The following is a 25,072-nucleotide window of genomic DNA, read 5'->3' as shown; positions in this document are numbered from 1 at the left end:
AAGCAGTTAATTGCCTTCAACCACAATCTCCCTCTTTTCTGGATATTGCCATGTTAAGTCCTCTGCAAAAAATGGCAAAAAGTGATGATCACTTTTTTTTTGATCACAACTCATGATGATGAGAACGTAGAGTTTGTAGACCTCTCCACCATTTGCACATATCTACACGGGTATAAGAATGCCTTTCCTCAGCTCCATCGCATGTATGTGACCTCACTTGTGATTGGAATATCATCTGCATCATGCGAGAGCTCTTTCTCCACTTTGTCTCGTGTTCTTACCCCCTTCCGCCGCACTATGCTACATGAGAGAAAAAGAAATTTAGTTATTCTGGCTCACGAGAAGGCCATAACAACAAGGTCTAGATATGGACGCATTTGTTAGGACTTTTGCACAGAAAAGCAGACGACTGATGCTATAATGACTGATATAAGCCATGCTGTGTACAGAGCTAAAGAAATGAAAAAATAAATAAATAAAAAAGATTGAAATAAAAAACGAAAGGACAGACAGACAGGAAGACAGACAGACAGACAGATTAAAAAAAAAAAAAAGATAAATGCAGCCTCAACAGGGCACAAGCCAGTGTCCTATTTGTGCCGGTAAATGCAGAGGGTAGTGTCAGGAAGGGCATCCAACATAAAACCTATAAGACAAATCAAATGGATCAAATGAGCTGATAGATTAGAGCTGGGCGATATAGGATTTTTTCATTTCACAATATATTTTTTCATTTCTGGCCATATCGATATATATATCACAATATAAATCAAATCACTATATTTGTCAAATTTAAATGTTCCGTTGCTCATAAGTGAGATGTGAAATCATCAGCAGCTTGTTTGGATTGAAATATTTCTTTCCTGTCATAGATTAAACATGACAGACGTACTGAAGGAACATGACAACTTTCAAAGCTTTATTCTGAGTGCTGAGAGATTGTTGAGAAGGAGTGACAAAGTGTGGTCGACACTTGTAATTTCATTTCCCTTCATTTATTGCCTCACAGCACAACTTTTTCAGATAACTAAAAAAAAAAGTTACACATATTACGAACTAAACAAAAAGTGAAGGTTTTCAAGTTTCAAAAGATAATATTGTCAATATGAAATGAATTAGCTAGGAACTAACAACAAATTATCAGAATAATTGTTTTTTTTAAACAAAAAAATCAAACAGAATATAGACTATACATTTTTGTTTAAATCCTTGGTGCAAATTAGAGCAGTTTTCAAAGACAACATAAACTAAATGAAATGCTAAGCTATTAGCAGTGTCAAGCCAGATGTTAATTATTTTGTTTAGAATTAGACCAGAATCAGGTGTGTGTGTGTGGGGGGATTTTTGACTGCTACTGTAGGTTATATTCTGTGTGTGAAGGCTTATTTTATTTTAATGTTTAAATCTTAGGGCTGGATGATTAATCGAAAAGTAATCGAAACCAAAATTCAGAGCCTGTAACCGACGTAATTTTACCAAGTCGGTTATTTCGGTTTTTTAATCCTATTAATATTTCCGCCTACTGTGTGTTTACTTTCCCCTTAAAACATATTACCGCGTGTGTAGTCACTTGACTCCGCCCCGTCCCTGAACGCGCGTCTATTTCGCTTCAAACGCTCGCTTACGCGCGTCCTATTCGCTTTGGACGCGCGAATGGATTCAAAATGTTTAACGGTGCGTGTCCACTACAGCGGCAAAACTCCGCTCAGTGCCGCTGGCAACGCTATAACGCGTCCGCTTTGGGGTGTGTCTGTTACGAGTGTGTTTAATCTAAGTTTTTTTTACAACACACACACAGTATAATCATTAGAGATTCACGCGATTACATTAGAAATAGACCAGCTTTGTTTCCAAATGCACCAAGCAAAGATATCCTTTCAATTGTATAAACTTTTAGAAACCCAGCCAATATAATCACAATGAACACATCCAAAATAGAATCTTTAACATATATAACAACTGCAAAGCGTCTAATTTGTAAACAAAATGATTTACGCACTAAATCCAGCATAAACTCCGGGACAATTTGCATATTTTTAAACTCTCAAAACAGACGTCACATCCCGAACCTCACAGCAATTGGCTGCCGACCGCGTTTTTCGCTTGATATTTGCATAAAGTCGAGAACTGCCCAACCCTTTGACGCTCTCGGTCGCTCTCAACGCTTTCTCCGGTCCGCTGTCAATCCCAAAATGCAATGCGCGAGCGTGAAGCTCAACTTCCATAGGAATTGAAAATGCTCGCTCCGCGCCAGTGTTACGGTGCGTGTCCACTACAGCGGCAAAATTCCGCTCAGTGCCGCTGGAAACGCTATAACGCCTCCGCTTTGGGGCGTGTGCATAAATTTATCGTGGAGCACGCCTCCGAAACGAATGTCTCCACCTTGTTTGCGTTTCCTCTTCTTTTTTTTAATGGTGGTTCGCAAAACCAATAGTTATTAGCGCCATATCATCTAAAGTTCAAACTGATGAAACAATTCATCAGCAAATGTTCAAGACAGACCTAAATAAAACACATGAGAAACTAAATAAATTAAAAATAAAGGGTATAATTTATGAATGTTTAAATAAACATTCAACTGACACATTTTCTGGCTTATTTGATATTTGAAAATTTCGTAGATTCAAAAAAGGGCTGTTTTTAAATAAGTCACTCCACTGACTGTTTATAAAAAAACTTGCGAATGTATTGACTAGAGCTAAACTACAATCTGAACAAATGATTGAATGCAAAATAATTTAATAACATCAAATAAATAAAATAAAGCACTACTGACAAATAATCAGCATGTAAAATATGCTTTTATTCTGGAATTAGGTAATGCTGGGTTATAAAATGGTATCCAGCAATGTTTGTCAGTTGTCATCATGGACTATCGAACGAAGATTGCCATTATCACCCTACTTTACATGCGAAGGAGACGGCGCCATAGGTTCTGGGTACACCCTATACGCCAGTACCGCATATCACACAGCGAGTACTACCGTTTGGTACAGGAGCTTCGTTTTGACGATGTCTTGTTTCAGCATTATTTCAGACTGAACAAGACAGAGTTTGATAAGCTGCTGACCATACTGGCACCTAGGATAACGATGCAGAACACATCGTTTCGTCTGGCAATTCCCCCAGCCGAGCGCCTTGCCATTTGCCTACGGTGATTATTTATAGGATTTTTAATGTAATTTTTGCATTATTGGCCTTTTACTTGTTTATTGAAAAACATAGTTCTCACGTTTAACTTGGGAGAGTAATTAAATAATTATTTATAAATAATAATAATAATAATAAGAAGAAGAAGAATATAGTTAATTTTATACATTTTCTTGCAAGATGAGAAAATGGAGATTTTTTTTATGTTGTATTATGTTGGTATTTAAAAGTTTTCTCTGTTACCTTAAATTATACGTTTATCTCTGTAAATCTGTTTTGAAACAATCTACATTGTTAAAAGCGCTATATAAATGAAGATGACTTGACTTGACTTGACTTGTTAGGTTAGTGAGGTGGGAATCTTGTGATGGGTCTGTTTTGAAAACCAATTTCATAAAAAAAAAAAAAAAACTTATTTTTTGTTATTTCTTTTTTGTTATTTTCGATCAATAATCGAATGCAAAACAAAAATGAAAAATATACTAGCCAATAAAATAAACAAATCAAAACAAATTGATTTGTTTAACATTCATTTTCTTATAAATACCACACAGCTTTTTTTTACAGTCTACCTTTGTTGTTGCAGCTACCTTGCCACTGGTGACTCATTCACAACAATAAGTTAGAGCTACCGTGTGGGTGTCTGCACAGTGGCACGCATTGTTGGGGCAGTGTCCCAGGCTATATGGGAGTGCCTGTTGGATGACTATATGCCTGTGCCATCAAAGCAGGACTGGAGCAACATTGCTGCAGGTTTTCTAGAGCAATGGAACTTCCCAAACTGCTTGGGTTCCATCGATGGCAAACATGTTGTCATCCAGGCCCCTCCAAACTCAGGGTCTCTGTTTCATAACTACAAGGGGACCTTCTCTCTTGTGCTTCTGGCAGTTGTGGATGCCAAATATCTGTTCCGTATAATAGATGTTGGTGGATATGGACGTAACAGTGATGGCGGGACCCTGGCCAACTCTGCCTTTGGTGAAGCCCTGAGGAATGGCAACCTTGATCTCCCAGATGACAGTGTATTGCCAGGATCACAGCACTGTACTCCACTGCCACATGTGTTTGTGGGGGATGAAGCCTTTCCCCTTCAAAGAAACCTCCTGCGTCCCTTTCCTGGGTGCAATCTCTCCAGGGAAAAACGTATTTACAACTATCGTCTCAGTCGTGCCAGGTTGACTGTGGAGTGTGCATTTGGCATACTAACAAGCCAATGGCGTATGTACCGTCGACTGCTCACTGTCAACCCAGCAAAGGCAGAGGTGTGTGTGAAGGCCACCTGCATCCTCCACAACTTTCTTAGGATGTCCAGAAGAGGGACCAGAAACCACCTATGTGTCTCTCCTTGGCAGAGAGAGGGGCCAGCGGCACTCCAGGAGGCTCCCAGACTGGGAAGCAACAATGCTGCACGTGTTGTCATTCGCATCAGGGATGCGTTCTCTGCTTATTTCTGTACAGAGGGTGCTGTGCCATGGCAACATCTTGTGCTGTAGCTTAAACCCCAATTCCAGAAAAGTTGGGACTTTTTGACAAAACACAATAAAATCAAGAATCTGTGATTTATTTATTATCTTGAACCTTTATTTAACTGACAGAAACACAAGAAAAAAATATATATCTTTTTACTGATCAATTTAATTGTATTTTGTATAAAAAAATATTTTGATGGCAGCAACACACTCCAAAAAAGGTAGAACAGTGGCAAAATAAAAGTGAAAAGATTATCAAAGTTAAAGTGTTTTGAAACAGTCCACAATAAGTAGGTGAACTGGTAATAGGTGAGGCTATTTGTAAGCAAAGATGAGTCATGGCTCACCACTTTGTGCAAAATACAATGAGAGAATCATCAAACAATGAGAGAATCATCAAACAATTGAAAAATCACAATTAGTATGTCACAAGTTTCTTTCACCATCTACCACACATAATATTGTGAAAAGGTTCAGGGAATCCAGAGAAATATCAGTCTGTGTATGGCAAGGCAGGAGACCTCTGTTAAATGTGCATGACCTTTGTGCCCTCAGATGGCACTGAATGAAGCAAATATACAGTATATCATTGTATGGAGGTGCATCAGTGCAAACGGCATGTGGGACTTGCATTTGTGTGAAGGTTTCGCTGACATGGAGGCATATATTTGGATTGTACAGAGACATTAACTGCCATCAAAGTGACATCTTTCCTGGGAAGCAAGACAATTCCAGGCCTCATTCTGCACATGCTAAAACTGAGTGGTTTCTAGACACTCTGCACCGTAGAAGAGATGTGCCTGATGCCTGCAGACCAGGGGCCTCATTTATAAAACTTTGCGTATGATTTGCGTCATAAGTGGCGTACGGATGAAACATAGGACGTGCGTACGCACAGAAATATTCGGATTTATAAAACCGTGCGCACGCACATCCTACGCAGTTTTCCCTTAATAAATCACAATCAATTCTAAATGTAGCGCAGCTTTTGCGGCTTCATGTCACGCCCATAGTTGCCCATAAATAGTCCGTGAAACGCCCACAAGTTAATATTCATCGATTGCGAAATCATGGCAAACACAGAGAGGAAAACCAAGAAACGTAACTTCACTCACGTCATTACGCATTGTGATGGCATCATGGCATTTTATTACCATCCATTTGATTGCATCTGACAAGCTACAGATGTGTTATGATGATGAATTGCATAATATGCCAATATTATTGCAGAACATATTTCACTTTTCTTTTAGCAAATATGTGTTAATTTGCATTTCTGTTGTAATCTTCGTTTGATTTTGTTTGTTTTACACTGCAGATCGATCAAACGGGTGTTCGTGTAGGCTGTTAATTGTAAGACTTGCTTTGTGAAGTCTTCATGTTATTTATGAGAGGCAGTATTGCCGTTTATTTTACACAACGGTCTACAGTTTCACACACTTTCACGTGTTTCTTCCAACTGCCGACGGTGTCGCCATTTCTCATTTCACCCGTTTTTGTGCGTACGCCTGGGTCAGAGTGTGCGTGAAAGACCGCACATTTTCCCGTCAAGTTTGCTTTTTATAAATACCAATTATTGCGTAGAGAGCGGCGTACGCCTTCTTTTGTGCGTACGCAACGTTTATAAATGAGGCCCCAGAGCTGTATCTTACTGAAAATGTGTCACGGGGTGACAAACAGCTCCAGATCTGTATGAGTGTTTGTCGTCATGACAACTAATCGGCAGATTGGCGACAGGTGTAGGGACTTCACTCTGAGCGTCTGATTGAGGCCACTCCCGCTTTTTGAGAGGATAAAACACACGAGGAGGAGAAGGCTGGGTGTTGTGTGCTGTGCCATGTTGTGGTGCTGTGTTGTTCTTCTGCCCTGTTGATCTGGATCGTCCTCCCCCCGATCGTTGGTGGTTTCTCTCTCGTGGGGAATTGGTTACGGGCACTGCAGTTGAGGGGTTGTCTTGAAGGAAGAGGAGCGTTGTTCGAGAGGACGCGAGGACGGCCCAGAGGAATGAAATGCGCTGACTGAGCTGGAGAAGAGAGAGAGTAGTTAACAAACTGAATCTCATAATTGCATGTGTTCTCCACTAAATTGGGTATTGGATTGAAGTGTTTGGAGCATGTGTACACCTTTCACTGAGTGAAATATTGGTTCTTTGTCGATCTCTCACCTCCTCTCCCCGATTGGAGTTCAGCGAAGTGAAGTCCGTCTGTGACCGTGAGGAAAAATCTCTCGAGTGTTCTGTCCGCCCCTGGCGATCATCAGTGCGGTAGACCAGGACTTGCGGGTGAGTGCTGGCCTTATGCACACTAGAAGAGTGAAGTTGCAGTGTTTAAATTGACGTTTCCCCTCACGATTGCATGCTTAGAGTTGGATTGCAGTGTGTGTGTGGAAGAATATCTTTTATTGCTGTGCAACCGCCCATGTGTCCTGGGGGTCTACTATTTACCGTGAGAGCTGAGTGTGATTGCTTACATCTACGTGCGGTGTGTAGAAAGAAGAACCTCTGCGAGACAACATCACCCCATTTGAGAACTGTGTACTGCTGTTGAAGTTGATTCTGTCTGTCCTAGAGAAGCCCCGCTCAGCCTGCGACTTTGAGCCTGCTGCAGTCCTAAGCCTACCTGCATGGTGTGAAGTTAGCTGTCCCCTGCAACCCACGTGAGAACTGTGTATTGCTGTTGAAGTTGATTCTGTCTGTTCTAGAGAAGTCCCGCTCTGTCTGTTGACTTTGAGTCTGCTGCAGCCCTGAAGCCCAACTGCATGGTGTGAAGTTATCTGTCCCCTGCAACACACGTGAGAACTGTATCCTGCTGTGTGAAGTCTTAATTTTGTCTGCCTTAGAGAAAGCTCTGCTCTGTCTGTGACTTTGAGTCTGCTGCAGCCCTGAAGCCCAACTGCATGGGGTGAAGTTATCCGTCCCCTGCAACCTACGTGAGCACTGTATTGCTGTTGAAGTTGATTATGTCTATTCTAGAGAAACCCCGCTCTGTCTGCGACTTTGAGTCTGCTGCAGCCCTGAAGCCCACCTGCATGGTGTGAAGTTATCTGTCCCCTGCAACCCATGTGAGAACTGCGTATTGCTGTTGAAGTCGATTCTGTCCCCTGTGATACTCACCTGTCTACTGCTCTCTCACTGCGAGTCTGGCACCAGTCTGGAAAGGAAGTGCACCTTGAACCCTCTACTCACCTGTGATACTCACCTGTCTACTGCTCTCTCACTGGGAGTCTGACACCAGTCTGGAAAGGAAGTGCACCTTGAACCCTCTACTCAACTGTGATACTCACCTGTCTACGGCTCTCCCACTGCGAGTCTGGCACCAGTCTGGAAAGGAAGTGCACCTCGAACCCTCTACTCACCTGTGATACTCACCTGTCTACTGCTCTCCCACCGGGAGTCTGGCACCAGTCTGTGGAGGAAGTGAGCCGTGATCCCTCTACTCACCTGTGACACTTACCTGTCGAACGCCCTTCCACCGTAAGTCTGACATTCACCTGTGAAGGAAGTGATCCCCGTTCTCTCTACTCACTTGTGATACGCACCTGTCCAACGCTCTCCCGCTGGGAGTCTGACACCAGTCTGTGAAAGAAGTGAGCCTCGATATCTTTACTCACCTGAGATACTCGCCGGTCCATACCCGCGGCGGTGCTGCTCCGGGTCCCTGGGAAGAAGAGGACAAGGAACTTTAGATTAGGATTTATTAATTGCTTTTTAATATAAAATAAAGTTGCCATTCCTTTTACTCCTGCCTCTTGCCTCCTCCTTGATACGCTCCTCTGGGTGACAGTGGTCTAGGGGTGGGCGCAGTCTGGCTTGGCCCACCCCGACCTGTGACAAATGTATGACCCATCATGAAAAGGAGAATTGGACTGTTGAGCATATGTATTATATCAGAAGAGATTGGGCAAAAATTCAACATGCAAACTTCAAGAATTAGTATCCTCAATTCACAAACTAAAAAGTGTAATTAAAAGGAAATGTAATGTGACACAGTTGCAAACATGCCTCTGTCCCAACTTATTTGGAGTGTGTTGCAGCCATCAAATTAAAAATCTGTGTATATGTACAAAATACAATTGATTTGGTCAGTGAAAACATTGAAAATATTTTCTTTGTACTTTTGTCAGTTTAATAAAGGTTAAAGAGAATTAATAAATCATAGATTCTTGATTTTATTGCATTTAACAAAATTTCCCAACTTTTCTGGAAATGGGGTTGTAATTGAAAAGCATACATTATTTTCATGTGTAAAGGAAGTACTTCACAGACATAAATACTTCTATATTTTTACAAATTCTCATGTCATTCCAAACACTTATGTTCTAAAACATTTCTTCTGTTTGATCTCCTTTTTTTGATCATATAATCTTACTACCAAAGTTTCACTTTTATATTATGTTTTTTCAAACCATTATATTCAACAATACCAATGTACTCAGTTTTTATATTATTAACCATTATGGTATGGTTTCTAACCATTGATTGTACTGATTACTCTACTGATTGAAGAAGTTACCATTTTCATGGAGTGTATGTTGGCAGCTTCTTGTTTTTTGTTCTTGTTGTTGTATTTTAAAGTTTATATATATATTTACACACACACACATATCAAAAGACAAAAGCTCTTTAAGATCACAATTCCAATACATTAATTCAGCTGTTTTCAAATGTAATGTACAGCTTTAGTATCAAATTTCCTATTAAGCAGTACTGTTGAGGTAGACATAGACGGAAGCCTATATATGATACAATTCTAAAATTCACTAAATTCATCACCAAAGGTTTACTTTCTTTAGTTATTCTGAGTTCTGATATGTAATGTCATGCAGATGAATACTTATATTTAAATGAAATGATCACAGTAATTGTATTTATTTATTGAAATGTCACATTTTTAAACAAAGATCCACAGCTAATAAAAAAAAAAGACAAGCCATGCCTGAATGTGAACATAAACACAAGTAGATCTGATTAAACCAAAATGTATTTACTTTTACTTTTAGGCGCCACTCAAACTGCTTTATTACATTCTACTTCAGCCTCATAAAGAAGACGATGCATATTAAATTTGACCTCTGATCTCTTTTGTATCGGGAGCCTTTTGAGGACCGGGACAATGCTTTTTAGAAAGAGCTCATCTTCATCATAATGTTGAGGTGAATTTGGAGCAGGACTAGATGCACTCTCTACTGCTGAGAGCATCCGTTTTTCAAAGAATGACATTTTGTCCTTTCGAACTCGCTTCCTTTGAGGCTGTGGTTGGGAAGACAGGCTGGCTAGTGGCCGACTATCAACACATTCCTCTGGTTGGGTGCTTCTGCCAGATCCTGTAGCAGGGGATGCTGGGGGCTGACTGTACTGACTGTGAGAGGGCACAGGTGAAGCTGGCCAGCTAGACACACTGTTAGGGGAGCTGGGACAGTTTTCCATATTAAACTGACTGTCTAGGCGATCTGGATGCATGGCAGGGCATTCTGTTCGGTGTTGGTATTCCTGTGTGCGCTGGCTGTCCTGCAATTCTGGTGTGATCTGACCGGATGGGCTATCTTTGCACTGGATGCCTGGGCACTCTGAACGTGATGTAGGCCTACTGGTTGTAGAGGGTGGAGAGATTCTTGAAAAGTTACTTGAGCTCTCCCTGAACTCCAGGAATGGGGTTAAGAAGCTCATAATAGCAGAATATTTCCAGTGTTTATGAACCCCTAACCCCGTTCCACTCCTGCTAGCCTCTTTCTCTCGGTTCTTGTTCTTTTTGAACGTATCTCTTAATCCCTTCCATTTTTTTTTGCAAACATCAGCTAAATGTGGTGAATATAAAAACATTGTATGAACAAATGTAATTGTTAAATCACACAAAAATAACTGTCAAATTGTCATGGAACATTTACTACAAAAGATACATTTACTTAAGTTGCAATTTGACATAAGATAAAAGATAGGTCTTGTTTTCAGATCAATTTCTCAGAATTAACAGAGGTTTATTGTTTTAATAAGACCAAATAAATTTTTCTCTTTGAATGAAGTGTATTTTGTCTTACCAGAATGCATGTATTTTTTTGTTTTAGGCATGTTATGAGTTTCACAGAAAACAACATTTATTATCCATTGTTATTTTACTTCTCAAATTAATGTACCTTAATTTAAGAATGTTACTTCAAAAGAAGATTGTTATTTACTCAAATTAGTTCTTGATATAGCTTCTTTTTTTTCTTTTTTTTTACTGGCATTGACTATGAATATTGTTGCCTCTATTATATGTTGTTTTGACTAAAAGCATCTTCTAAATGTAAGTTCTATTTAGAACATTTCTGTAGCTCAGCAAACACATCATATCCAACAGATATGATGCATATCCTTAATATGTCTATAAAAATTAAAAACTTAAAAATCAAAAAGTAATCGTTTTATCCTACTTCTTGCATTATTTTAACACATTTTTTAACACATGTGAACAGCTCAGTTTAGGTAGAGTAAACTAAAAAAGTTAGGGACTGTCTTATGTCATTTAAAAGCAAGTGATATTGATTAAAATTTTGTGAACCAAATCAGCAAAAAAAAAAAAAAAAAAAAAAACAATTCTTTGCTATCTGGTAGTGTTGAGATCCATTTTTTTATCCAATAGTCTAAAAATACAATAAAGAATTTGTAATTGTGACACTGTTCAAAATGTGTCTTATAGCCTATTGTAAACAGGACTTAACACGGACACAAACAGTTTTATTACTGTGTTAAACCTACCAGAAACACCAACAACCTCTGCCACTTTGCTCCATGCGTCAGTTTTCATTGTTGTGTCTCTATATGAATAAAGGGATGTGTCATAGAGAACGGGGAAAGAAGACACAGCGACAATCAACTTCTCCTCCATGTTGCCGCTGACAAAGATATCAGGGGGAACTTCGCGTTGTTTACACATTTATATGCATTAATTAGCTAATGATTGTTTGGAAGAAATGGTCAATAAAGTAAACATAAGCCATGATTTCTCAGTGCGGGAAAAAGTTTATTACCATATGTAAACTTAAATACATTTTCATAGCCTACATTTAATACAATGACAGTTTAATACAGTTTTGTTCACCCATTCAACACATAATGAAAGCATGCAAAGTGCATTTGAAGTAGCCTATGACTTTTTAAATATCGCGTGATTTCATCTCAGTAATCCACCTCAGTTTCGCAAACAGTCGGAAACATACGTCAAAATCTTGCCTTGCCTACTTTTCACACCGATTGGTTGTCGCCCTCCGTTTTTCGCTTGATATTTGCATAAAGTCAAGAACTGCCCAACCTTTTGACGCTCTCGGTCGCTCTCAACGCTTTCTCCGGTCCGCTGTCAATCCCAAAATGCACTGCGCGAGCGTGAAGCTCGACTTCCATAGGAATGAATTGAAAACGCTCGCTCCGCTCCGCTCGCACCGTGCCAGTGGACACGCACCGTAAGCGTAGAACTAGACGCGATAGACGCGAATTTGACGCTCTATACGCTACTTGCACGCAGACTCGTTACGTAGTTCCGCTTTGAAGTAATAGGGCTCGCTGAGTTCCGGTTTGTCGGCCATTTGTCGTTTGTCGGCCATTGTTTTGGAGTTAGGAGGAAAATGTTCAGAAAAAAGTGTGTTTATAGATTTCAGAGACAGCAGAAGGTATACAACGTACACTGTTGTGTTCCGCTGTGTACATCTTCTGCAAAGTTCAACGGAACTTTAAGTTTTCACAGTTTTCCTTCAGATGTGGACCTTAGAAAACGGTGGCTTGTGAACATACGCCGAGACGATTTTTGTCCTACCAGCAATTCTAAGGTTTGCAGTAAACATTTTAGCAGTGATCAGATTATTGAACCGCAAACACCAGAGGCACGAAAAAAGTTAGTAACTGGCGCTGTGCCAGTGCTTTTTGCCTGGAATGATTACGCCGTTAAAGCATCGCGGTCCAGTGTGTGGGAGAGGAGAGAGAGGCCTGCTGAAGTGGTATCCGTCGAACCCATACCCATGGATGTAACGATGGATCATGACTACTGTAGCACTCCTGAGCCTTCATTTTTAGACCAGGCATGTGCTAAAATAGAAGAACTTTCTAATGAAGTGGAGGAGCTGAACAAACAGCTACAAGAGCTACACATTCAGCGTGATTTTGGATTGGAACGGTTTGCCGGCTCAGATGAGGACATCAGATTTTACACAAGGTAGGTCTAAAGATTGGTAGAATTTTACGATTAGATGTGATTACATATACTAAGTTTTAGATGCATGTACCTGCATTACTAACACGGAAACATGTCAACAATTTGTAAATGTATTCAGTAACACTTCTGCTTATAGGTTCCCCAGCTACCGTCACCTGATGTCATTCTGGTGGCTAATCGAGCCATCCATACACAAAATCATCCGTGTGTCCAGGGCTAAATCTGCTGCTAGAAAGCAGGAAGACATCATACGTGTACTGCCACCATCAGAGGTAGGTTATATTCACACAGTAAGCCTGACTACATTTACAGAACACAGTACAGGGTAGTATTTACAATGTGTTATCTATATATGAAGAGTTCAGATGCAAAAACCTCTAAATGGCATCTGAAATTTTCTTCTAGAATGATCATTTTTATCAAGCTCGTATATATAAGTTCAATAATTTCACTTAAATGGCAATTAATAGGTAATTTTCATTGCCATTTAAGTGAAATTACTGAACTTAAATACACAAGCTTCATAAAAATTATCATTCTAGGAGGAAATTTCAGATGGCATTTAGAGGTTTTTGCATCTGAACTCTTCATATACTACTCTTAGTCTACCTCATAAGACTCTTGTCTGTTACAGGGCTGCTCTCTATCACTTTACGTTCACTCTATCACGTATTTTTAAAATTCTACTTTATGTATTTAATGTTATCCGTTATCCACCAAGGGTCTGAGAGTAACGCAATTTCAATTTTCTGTATGTCCTGTACATGTGGCAGAATGAACAATAAAGCTGACTTTGACTTTAATATGTTCTTATACAAACTTAACTTTCATGCATTTTTTTTTTTTTACCTTTCCAGAGACAGCTGCTGCAACCAATCGATGAGTTTTTTCTTTTCCTTGTCTACCTGTCAGTTGGATTAAAGGAGAGAGTCCTGGCACACCTTTTCCATATGCATCCTTCCACAGTGAGCAGAATAATTGCGACATGGACAAACTACCTCTATACGCTGCTGGGATCAGTGTGTGTGTGGCTTTCAGCAGCTGATGTAAAAGCTAACCTCCCTGAAGACTTCTCTGATTTCCCAGACACACAGGTCATCATTGACTGCACTGAGATCAGATGTCAAACACCATCCTCACCACTTCTCCAAAGTGAAATGTACTCAAGTTACAAGTCTCACTGCACAATGAAAGGCCTCATTGGAATAGCTCCTCATGGTCCAGTGACATTCGTCTCTTATGGCGGCAAATCAATGCCAATAATCACCGAGCACACAACTAGTGCTGGCGCGCGCGGTAAATGACTTCCGCGAGAGCATAACAGATCTACACACGAGGAAACGGGAACTCGCGAGCTCATTCAAACCCACCGCGCGCGCATGACATCTCCTCTGCACGCAATACAAGCCCTCGCGCGCGCGCATGATCATTCCCCACGCCCTCGCGCTTGATCTTCTCTCACCTGCCGCTTTTGCTCGCTCGAACTATTTTATTTTTGTCAGTAGAGGGGCGGGACTTACTGTTTTAATAACATCAAATGTCATTGGTTACTTCCCCTTTTCCGGAAGTCGGTTGTGATTGGACGCCAGTTATTTTCAATCAAGAGCGGCAAAGGTACGACCCAGAGCCGTTACCGATCAATGTTCAGCATCGGCAAGATGGATCAAAGAGAGGTAGGTAATGTTAGTGATTGGCAAATTATTTTTTCATGTTTGGTTTATGCTTATTTGTTTGAAAACATTGTAAAGGTGCAGATTAGCTGTCCAAGACATGATTTCTGTTCAGTATTCTATGAAGCCAGTTAGCAACTAACTAATGTTAACGTTAGCTTGCAGCTAGTAACCACAACAACCATAAACATGGCTTGACTATGCTTTATGTATGTAACGTTAGTAGTTAAAGCAAATAAATAGACGAATACTCGTAAGTACTTTTTTAATAGATTAACAGTGGAATAATTACTATTATTGGACTAACTTATATACATGTGGTCTTCTTGCTACTTTGTTCTCAGAGTTGGGGCTAATAATGCTTTCTCTATTCATTTACATTAGGCTGAGTTGCAGAATGCTGCCAGGCATGTTGTGTCCCTTTTACGCAGTGCCCTAACTACTAGTGAGTCAAGCTCATCATCACGGATGGGTAAGTTAATTGTGTTGTGCGGCATTTCATTAAAAAAATAATCATTGCACACCTGTCTTACATTTTGAATGTAATAATTTCCATTGGCCATAGTAATATTGCTTTGAGTAGTATATAGGCACAAAGGATTCAGTTTTGTATACAGTTTTGAATGGTTTCAACAGATGAAAGGCAGGTTCAGAGAGAGCAGGTCACAGCAGGCAGGATGCTACAGGGTCAGGCAAACCCTGGCAACAGGGTGCAGTCTGCAATGAGACCACAGCGGACCCTTAGTGTTGCGTCAGGAAATTCAGTGGACCAGAGTATGGCCAGGTTTGGATCTATCAAATAACCCAGTTTTATAGTTCACATTATAAGAATTTAAACCCTTAAAATTCTCGTTCTGTTTGACATTTTAAGTATGTGCCAACAAAGTACTGGTAGACAAATAATAATAATAACAACATACTAATAATTAAAATACCTACAGTAGCAATCCTCAAGTAGCATGAAGCAAACCTTAGGCATAAGTCTCAAGCATATCTTCCTAAACATTTATAAGTTATAACAGTCCTGTTATTGGAAGTTTAGATGAGCCCTTTGGTATTATGCTTAAAGACTGATAGAATATTACATCATTGACATATCAGATTGTTTTTCCTCTCAGAGCATTCCCTGGTCTGTTCAAGGGACGAAAAGGCTTTATCCCTACTGCTAAAAAAAGGCCTGCCAGGTCAACGCCAATCCAGTTTTTTCTGCTTAATAAAAGTGTTGAAAGGACCCCAAAAGCCTCTGATGAGTTGATACTTCTACAGGCTGGATTAGGACGGAGGACAATTGCCATCCCAGAGGATGCTGACCACTCTGAGGTCTTGCACTTCAAGTTTTACATATAAAGGGACCCTTTTCAAAATTACTGTTTATTTACCTAAAAGCAGGCATAGTTAAGACATGTAAACAATTTATACATTCAGCTTAATTAGGCTCACTATATATAATTTGTCTCGTTGTATATTTAATTGTCTGATTGTTTTTATGTAGCCAGCCTTGTCTTAATAAAGCTTGAGATGTTTAATACCTCCAGATATCTAAACTACTGTTGGAGATGTACACAAAAATGGACTCATTGGAGGGAGCCTGGATGCTCTATAAAGCTGTTGGTAAGATAACTTGGTTGATATTTTATTAAGTTTTATTGTGACTTCAATTTAACACATCACTAGACTGGATTGTTACTTTGAGTGGCATCTCTGCTAAAAGTAAGACCGCTTTAAAAGTTCTCACAAAATTACTTTGTCTTAGTTTGTTTACCTTGGCTATCAATAGCGTGAAATAGAATATTCATTCATTTCTGAAACATTTATTTGATATAAGCTGATAATGGCTTCTGATCTTTTTCACTCAGGTGGATCAGGTCAGCGAAAGCTGAACATTGTTGCACCGGAAGCTGAAGGATACACAGGGTCCTATCTCATCAAAATTGCAGGAGCAAAGGGCTGTCTTTATATCATGCCTCTACAGAATACTCTAGACATATCTCCATTACTGTACTCTGCAAAAGAGTTTGAAAAAATGCCGCAGGCACGATGCGCTAAATGTCTAACAGATATGCCTGTTCAGCTGCTGGCTGTGCACGTCCAGAAGTGCGAGACAGACATGTGTATCGACATCAGTGATTGTGAATCAGTAAAGTCAATTTCATTTTTTAAATAATGTTTTCATTTCACTCATAGTAAATAAAATTTGAAGTAAAATTTACAATTGTCAAAATTTTTAATTAGCATTTTATTTGTTACAGGAGCCCAGAGATTACTCGCTGTCTGATACAGAAGTGCCTTCCTTTTCCACAAAAGTGGAGGATGATCATGCCAATGTAGGTTGTTCAGTGTCATGCGTATATCAGTTTAACTTCTGAATAATGTATAATTCCCCTTTAATAATGGATTTAACATGATTAACACGTCAGACACGAGTCAGATTGACTGTAAGTCTACTACTTTTTTAATTGGTACAAGATTATTATTTTGTGTTACCCTAATGAATGCAACCATGTCTGACAACTCTGATTTACATAAAAGGAACCTACAGATACCGAAGTGCCATCTACTTCCACAAAAATGTATAGTTTTTGTGGGAATGTAAGTAGTCATCTAAATTAAAAATTCTGAAGTGATTTCTCACATTGAATCATATATTTTACATTTGTTTACATCCACAGTTAGGGGATGAGTTGGATTCTTCTTCAGCAGTGATTAATGTCAAGGTAAGACCAATGCATGCAGGACTATTTAGTGCAGTTTTACAGAAGGAAATGTTGTAATTTTAAAAATGAGTACATTTTATTTTCAGATTAATTTTCAGGTTAATTAATGTTAAAGGTAATTCGTTTTTACTTGATTATGATATTTGTTTTTATTTAGGTTTTCTGCATTTTTAAAGTGTTTCACTGCATTTGTTTGTAAGGTACCTTGTCCTGTGTGTTCTGCCATGTATTCAGAAGACTTCATTGAAGTACATGCAAGTACCTGTGGGGAAAGGTTATTATTTTTGTGTTTTCATGAAATTATTGCTTTAACCTACAAACTTTACCGTTGGTGTGTGTGGTAGTAATTTGTATTGAGCTAAATTGTATTCTTTCTTTTAGAATTCAAGATAGACCAAACATAGATTTGGACATTACAGAACAAAAGCAAGACAAGCAAAACAGGTGCGTTTAAGTTATAGTGCCTTTTTTACCTCGGCCAAAAACTAAATAATGCATCTATAATATGTTTTTCTCAAGCCTTACAGAATTAGTCAGCAAACTTAAAGAGGCAATAGACCCTACAACCATTTTCAGTGTCTGCGTCACAAGGGAGGACATGTTCAACCGAGGCTTGACACAATGGAAGCGGCAGAAGAAGTCCTCTCCAAAGAATCCCCTCAGAGTTACTTTCATTGGAGAGCCTGGGATAGACAGTGGTGCTCTTATGAAAGAATTCCTGACGGGTATGTTTTGTCCTTATGTGCAGCAGTGCCATTGCATAAATTTATGCAGTTTTATAAAATATAGTCACCATTTTCTTAACTTACTTCAGTTCCTTTGTTTATTAATACTGATAATATTTTCCACAGAAATGATGGCCGGGATTGAGGCAAAATTCTTCGAGGGAGGGAATTCTGGGAAAAATATGAAGTATTCCATTACAGAATTTCAGAAGGACAATTTCAGGTATGTTTATTAGTATTCTATATGGAGTTTTTCATTAAATGCCTTTTTGCCAATTTATGACCTGCTCTGTTGTACTTTAGGACAGTTGGTGAAATAATGGCTGTGAGCATTACACAGGATGGCCCTCCACCTAACTTTTTCATGGAGTGGATGTACAATTTCATCTCTACTGGGGAGATCAGTAAAGATCAGCTGTCAAAGGCTGATGTAACAGATGCAGACCTGCTAGATCTTATTGCTAAGGTTTTTTATTTCAACTCTACAACCTAAATTATGAATTAATAAATGTGTGTATACTTTGGCAATAGTCAAATCAAAGTACACATTAAAGTATTGGTTTTATTTCTTTAGATCGAGACCGCAGACACTACAGCCTTGCTTGACCTTTTTGAAGGAATTGTAGCATGTGGGTACACTGGACCTCTAACGTGTGATAGAAAGGAGGACATTGTCAGGTGTAGTATACTTTGTCATTCTGTGATGTTTTGTACTTCTCTTACAATCTGGATCTCTACTACTTTTTTCTCTCGATCCACCCATTGGGGTTAGATTTTTGTAACCTTATAATAAGCATAGACCCAATCCCCCTGCTTTTTACGGGGTTTCCATGGTACTGGAAAATGGTATTTCATTTGGTGAATTTCAAAAGTGTAATTTCCTGACATGAAAAAGTAACAATTTATATAATAAATGTAACATTTTCAAGCTTTGTTTTATAGTATTTCTTCAACTAGAAATGCCTGTGGGTGATGTCTGTAAAATAATTTTTAAAAATGCTTTTCTAATCTGATGGAGATTCAGTAAGAGTTTAAACCCAGTTTTTACTTTCATTTAACCCTTGTGCATCCTTATGGACATTTGTGTCTTTTTCAGTGTTTTTTTTTTGTAGATTTTTTTTTTTTATTATTATTTATTTTGCATGTGTTAATGCCAACTGCATACATTTGGCACAGGTGTGTGTTTTTATTGTAATTTGAGTATTTCACCCCCATTTCCTAACAAAAACAAATATTGTTTTGCACAAAATAGTTACACTCAGAACCTATTGGACAAAAATGTCCCCATTGAAAGCCATTAAAAATTGAAAGCAATTTGTAATCCCAGGGCCATTTAACTATAAAATGATGCAATCTTTCTTAATAGGATTTCATTTTGTTGGCCAGGCTTAACAATTTTAATTAAATTTATGTTTGTTTGTTTGTTTTTGCCAGATGGTATATTTGGTTATAATAACCCAAATCCAACCACTGTGTGTTCCAGTGGAGCTTTACTGGCATCTAATGGGGAAAATTTGGTACTGCGCCCAAACAAAATCTTACTGAAAGCTCATTTTTTGAGATATCAATCTCAAATTTGAAACATGACATGTTTAAATTTTTGGCTTTGATTTTCTAGCAGTTTTAGAGTTAAACATGTTTCATAAAATACATATTTTATATAAAATATTGTTCATAAATCATTTTCATAAACTTAAACCTCTATAACTTTTTTTTTTTTTTAACTTAAACAATTATCTGCCACGGGTCTTCTTTAAAATAAGACCAACCTTAAGTCTGTGCTCCCAAGCTTAATTTTTATGACAATTCTTTGACACTGACATTTTTGTTCATTATGGACATATGTGTAACTTTTTATTAATTGATACACAAGGGTTAATGTTCTATACTCAGTCCCTTTTGTTTGAACCAACCACTTTTATTAACCTTTATGAACACAAGGTTATTTTTTTGTACACTTACTTTTTTTATGGATTTACTCTTATATGCAGTGCTGTTGTCCTGCATTCTTCTGTGCGAATCCTACCAATGCTACAGCAGATGTGCAAAGGATTGGAGCTCTATGGCCTCCATGAAATGGTGAAACAAAATCAGACTTTATTTCAGCCTTTATTTGTTCCTGGCCATTTTACAAAAGTAAGTGTTGTTATTTGCATTTTCTTTATAATGGCTTTTGAGATGTGTATAATAAAAGGTTGTTCTTTGCAGCCTGATGCAGATTTTCTCACGATGGCCCTGTCACCAATTTTAAGTGAGGTGGGTTCAGTAAAGCGGCAGAGGGAATCGAGAATTGTGAACTACTTGCAGGACTTCATTCAAAGCCTTGAAGACGAAGGTAACTTCTCAGATTTACATTTAAATTATATCAGTTTTAGTATGTTGCTCTCAGTTACTATTATTTAAAAAATACAATGTCAGGTATTGTAAATACAAGTAAAGGTGCAGACACAAAAATGGTTCTGGTTGTTTTCTTGCAGAAGAAGGGAGCAGTGGTAGCGAGAGCAGAGGTGAGGATGACAACGAACAGGTGGATAAAACAGAGGACTGCACTAAAGGAGACGCAGAACAAGAGAAGATCACCGTCAGCAGCTTCATGCAGTGGCTTACTGGTCAGGGACATGTTCCCATTACTTCTGCAGAAAGAGAAAAATTTAAAATACACATAGAATTTGATCATGACTGTCAGCTACGATATGGTGAGCACAATTTATGCTACCCTCTTGTAAACGCATGTTCCTGTACTGTGACCTTGCCTACACGGCACCTAGGGACTTATACCGAGTTCCTTGGCATTATGAGGCAGGCTGTAAGCTATAGCAGAGAATTTGGTCGTTCATGAGATGGATTACTAATATAGTACTGTGTTCTCTCCGTTATTGTTCTAGTGTTAGTATTTAAAAAGGATAGGGATGCAGTAGCTTTTAGATATTTAAATGTAGTTTATTCTTCTTTTTTTTTATTTAGTTTTGTAAATCAGACACATATTGCAAAAAATGCAGCAAAGATTGCTGCTAAATTGTTCCAAAACTCAATTCAGAAATAAAAATGTATATCAATATACAGCTTCAATGCAAAATAAAAGGCACTATGCAGTACTGTCTTTATGCTTGATGTGTTTTTTTTTTCTTCTGTTACACCCTATTTGCTGAAACAAATTCCCGACAAAGCAAATACAGTTCTTTGACAGGGGTATTAGGACCAGTTGCATTCAGCAGGAGTTCGAGAGCCCTCAGCCCATCTGAACACAAAGGGGATTCAAATTCAGGAACAACAACTCCGAAATCTTCACAGGCATCATAAGAAGCTGCCATGTCCCAGTCTAGATCTGGCTCTTCCATGTCCTGAAGGTATAGCAGTTAAATACATAATCAAAAATCTACTTAAGAGTAATACATAAACAGCAGAGTGGTGACAGAGTAACTAAAGCAGGTTCACCATACCTCGTATCTCTCTGATTGGTCAATGTTTGTGTGCATCATTCCAATCTGCCACAGTTGCTCTGGACTTCGATTGCCCTCTGAGGAGAGTGGATGATGATTCCAGGCTTCTGAAAATGTGTCCAAGTCTGCCTGAAGTCTTTTGAGAAAAGTGTAGTGCACACTGAAAAGGTCCTCGGCCACTGATAAATCAAGCAATCCTTCTGCCTCTAGGGAATGCAGTGTGTCTGAATACTTGTTAGTAACCATGATTCTGACATCACGCCAAAGGCGCTCAATCCTATTAGAAACAATAATTAGGTTTAAAAACAATGCAGCGAAAGGCATTTGAGATCACTTACTAATAAATATAAAATATTTTGTTACATAAGTGACATTGAAAAGCTACCTACAGATTATTGAAGTTACAAAATATAAATTAAACTAACCCTTTTTAGAAATTGAAATTGTAATTTACCTTTGATTATGGACACTTTTCCCAGATATAAAACTTCCTCGGTCAGTGCCTCTTGAAGAGAACATGAACCGGGCTATCTGAACATTCTCCACTCCTTGGTCTCCCCTGACCCTGATTTATTTATTTTTCAATATTACAATACATTTCCAGACATAAAATTCAAATGCTTTTTCTTTACTATACTCACCTAGATGGTAAGCCAAATTTTTGGACTGCTTCTGAGAAGAAGTGGTATGCTGTCGATGCCCTGTTGTTATTTGCTGCATTCAAGAACATGACCTGCAAATACAAATTGCAACTAAGTAAATATAGGTAGAAGAAAATATAGCATGCATTGGAAATTAATGTATTACACATGCCAATTTTCAATAAACAGGAATATTTTTTCATAGAAATCATAGTGAATGGAATGATCTTGATACCAGATGACTAGTAAAACTATCAAATACAAACATGGTGAAACAGTGTTTTTTTTATATATCAACACAGACTGTAAACATACCTTCCTGGAATACCCATCCACACCACCAAATATTACGATATTGTATCTATTTACAAGATTTAAAAAAAGAAAGTTCATATCATTTTCTTTTGTTCAACAAAAATTAATTAAAAATTATATACACACAATATATAACTTACCGTATCAATTTGTGGTTTGTGTCTATGTGCACAAGAGAAAGGGGACCTCGAACTGAGTACGTTCTTCGCACCACACATCCCAAGCTGGCCAATCTAGAAAGGATTCCAACTGAATCAACGCGGTGCATTGAGGCAGCTATTCTCTGCCATTGCACACGCATTCCTAAAGACAGCAACCTCCCTCTGACCATTCTGTAACCAGCAACAGGCATATCATCCTTAATGGCTCTCACAAGGTTATCCAACTCCTCATCAGTGATGCTGCTATACAACCCTGAGATCGAAAGGCCAAAATCGTTCATCCTTCTAAAGATGGTTCTAGTGGAAACGCCCATCATTTTTGCAATGTAATGCACAGGAAGGTTTGTCTGCAGCATCTCTGCTAACTCTTCTCTTTCAATTGCAAACCTTGGACGTCCTCTCAGACCAACAGTTGAATCCACCACTGCATGTGGAGCTGTGAAATATGATGGTTGTCTAACTAGTTCAAACACTGCCTGCAGAGCCTGAATGATTTCGTAGGGTATTTCTGCATGTCTTGAGAGTGCTTGCAGGAGGTACAGCTGCTGACGGCACATAAACTCCATGTAATCCAGGTCAAGTGGAGATCTCAAAAGTGCTCTCTCAAATTTAGAGAGAAGTTCCTCCAAAAGATGCCTTTTCAGAATTTGCTGCAGAATACAGAGGAACAAAATGTGCTTAAACCCAGCAACATTAGATATTACAATATGATATAGTGATCGTAATCATCTAACTTTTTGTAAGCTATAATAACCTAATAAGAGAAAAATTAAGTAGGCAATACAGTACACAGCATAAATGATTACACCCCATCTAAACATAACATATCTTTAAAAAAAACTAAAGATGCACTAGATGTAAAGAGACATTTCTGAATTTCTTGGGTTTCAGAGGGGTGTATTCATTCATGCTGTGTACTGTATCTTACCTTTAGAAGTCAGAACTCCTTTTATATTTAAAATTGGCATAATAGTAATACACAGGATGATAACAAAAAGCTTACACAACAACTCTTGCTGATATAAACACGTAATTTATCTTTCATCCAAAGCCCTTAGTATATTTACAACTATTTAATGGACACTTTTCACATTTCTGAGGTTCTCAGAACCAATAAAATTTTAGTTGGGTAAACGTATAGGCTATAATGGTGAATGGGAGTAGTGGTAATGTAGTGGTGAACTATAGCAAATATGACTTTGCATTCCCATTTTGCTCCAATTTCTTTTAAATATTTTAATGCAAATAACAAATCATAGTGTTATAAATATAAAATGTGAATAACCATGGAAATGCGCCATCACAGTCTGTAAATATCTCTTAACAACACAAGAATGCAATCACTAGTACCTCTAAGACTAGTGTATATCTAGTAAGAATCTATTTTAACAATGCATTAAATTAAATTATACATTAATAAACAATAAAAAACTCACATGCATCTGCTCCGTTGAGGAAGCCATGTCGGTCAAGTGAATTAAGGGTCATCTTATATCTGGCGTCCAATCACAACCGACTTCCGGAAAAGGGGAAGTAACCAATGACATTTGATGTTATTAAAACAGTAAGTCCCGCCCCTCTACTGACAAAAATAAAATAGTTCGAGCGAGCAAAAGCGGCAGGTGAGAGAAGATCAAGCGCGAGGGCGTGGGGAATGATCATGCGCGCGCGCGAGGGCGTGGGGAATGATCATGCGCGCGCGCGAGGGCTTGTATTGCGTGCAGAGGAGATGTCATGCGCGCGCGGTGGGTTTGAATGAGCTCGCGAGTTCCCGTTTCCTCGTGTGTAGATCTGTTATGCTCTCGCGGAAGTCATTTACCGCGCGCGCCAGCACTAGTTGTGTGCTCGGTGATTATTGGCATTGATTTGCCGCCATAGTCTCTCAGCTCTATGCTGGGTCAGTGAGTGACAGGGAGATCTTTAAACAGTGTGGGATAACAAAAAGACTGACAGAAGACATGGCAGTTATGGTTGATAAAGGCTTTCTGATTAGTGACTGTGTCAATTGCAAAGTGTACTGTCCACCATTTCTGTCCAGGGGAAAGCAGATGCCTGCACATCAGGTCAAAGAAACGCAGGCAATAGCGAGACTGCGTGTGCACGTGGAACGGGTCATCAGGAGGATCAAACAAAACAAACTTTTTGATGGTGTCATCACACTTTCCCACAGTGTTAACATTAATCAACTTTTTACAGTTGCATGTCTGTTGTCAAATTATCAAAACAAGGCATTAGTTAAGACATGGATCAAATTAAATCAAATCTTAGATTACTTTTTATTTTAACTACTGGAATGCTATTCCATATTTATGACTTACTCTAACTGTTAATGTTTCATTGCCATTCTCAAATGTTAACTCAATAAATGTTAACTCAATAAATGTTAACTCAAATGTTAACTCAAATGTTAACTCAAATGTTAACTCAAATGTTAACTCAATAAATGTTAACTCAAATGTTAACTCAAATGTTAACTCAAATGTTAACTCAATCTATGTTTATTTTAAGAACAAATTGTTATGACAAGCAAGATAAATAGAATTTACTGTAAATTAAACTGACATTGTACATATCAGAAAATGGAATTGAGCATAAGAAACAGACGTA

The 25,072-nt window shown here is 38.5% G+C and overlaps 2 protein-coding genes across 2 annotated transcripts; one reads left to right on the top strand and one right to left on the bottom strand.

Moving 5' to 3' along the window:
* Positions 1-14,853: 14,853 nt before the first annotated feature.
* Positions 14,854-21,008, top strand: LOC308689633 (G2/M phase-specific E3 ubiquitin-protein ligase-like). The gene is made up of 12 exons (XM_081363455.1): positions 14,854-14,941; positions 15,588-15,789; positions 16,005-16,080; positions 16,326-16,606; positions 16,719-17,457; positions 17,565-17,908; positions 18,035-18,131; positions 18,212-18,374; positions 18,483-18,586; positions 19,900-20,044; positions 20,117-20,243; positions 20,386-21,008. The coding sequence occupies exons 6-12, from the start codon at positions 17,689-17,691 to the stop codon at positions 20,745-20,747; spliced, it is 1,218 nt and encodes a 405-aa protein (XP_081219581.1). The 5' UTR covers positions 14,854-14,941; positions 15,588-15,789; positions 16,005-16,080; positions 16,326-16,606; positions 16,719-17,457; positions 17,565-17,688; the 3' UTR covers positions 20,748-21,008.
* LOC308689323 (uncharacterized protein) lies at positions 20,877-23,928 on the bottom strand (the record flags this gene model as incomplete). Its single annotated transcript, XM_081362974.1, has 7 exons — positions 20,877-21,249; positions 21,349-21,625; positions 21,803-21,913; positions 21,990-22,081; positions 22,305-22,350; positions 22,445-23,115; positions 23,902-23,928. The coding sequence occupies 7 exons, from the start codon at positions 23,926-23,928 to the stop codon at positions 21,040-21,042; spliced, it is 1,434 nt and encodes a 477-aa protein (XP_081219100.1). The 3' UTR covers positions 20,877-21,039.
* Positions 23,929-25,072: the final 1,144 nt, after the last annotated feature.

Source organism: Scardinius erythrophthalmus (assembly GCF_964197995.2).
Source record: "Scardinius erythrophthalmus genome assembly, chromosome: 4".
Taxonomy (NCBI): domain Eukaryota; kingdom Metazoa; phylum Chordata; class Actinopteri; order Cypriniformes; family Leuciscidae; genus Scardinius; species Scardinius erythrophthalmus.
The sequence above is the reverse complement of the archived record's forward strand: the minus strand, read 5'-3'. Positions and strand labels throughout refer to the sequence as shown.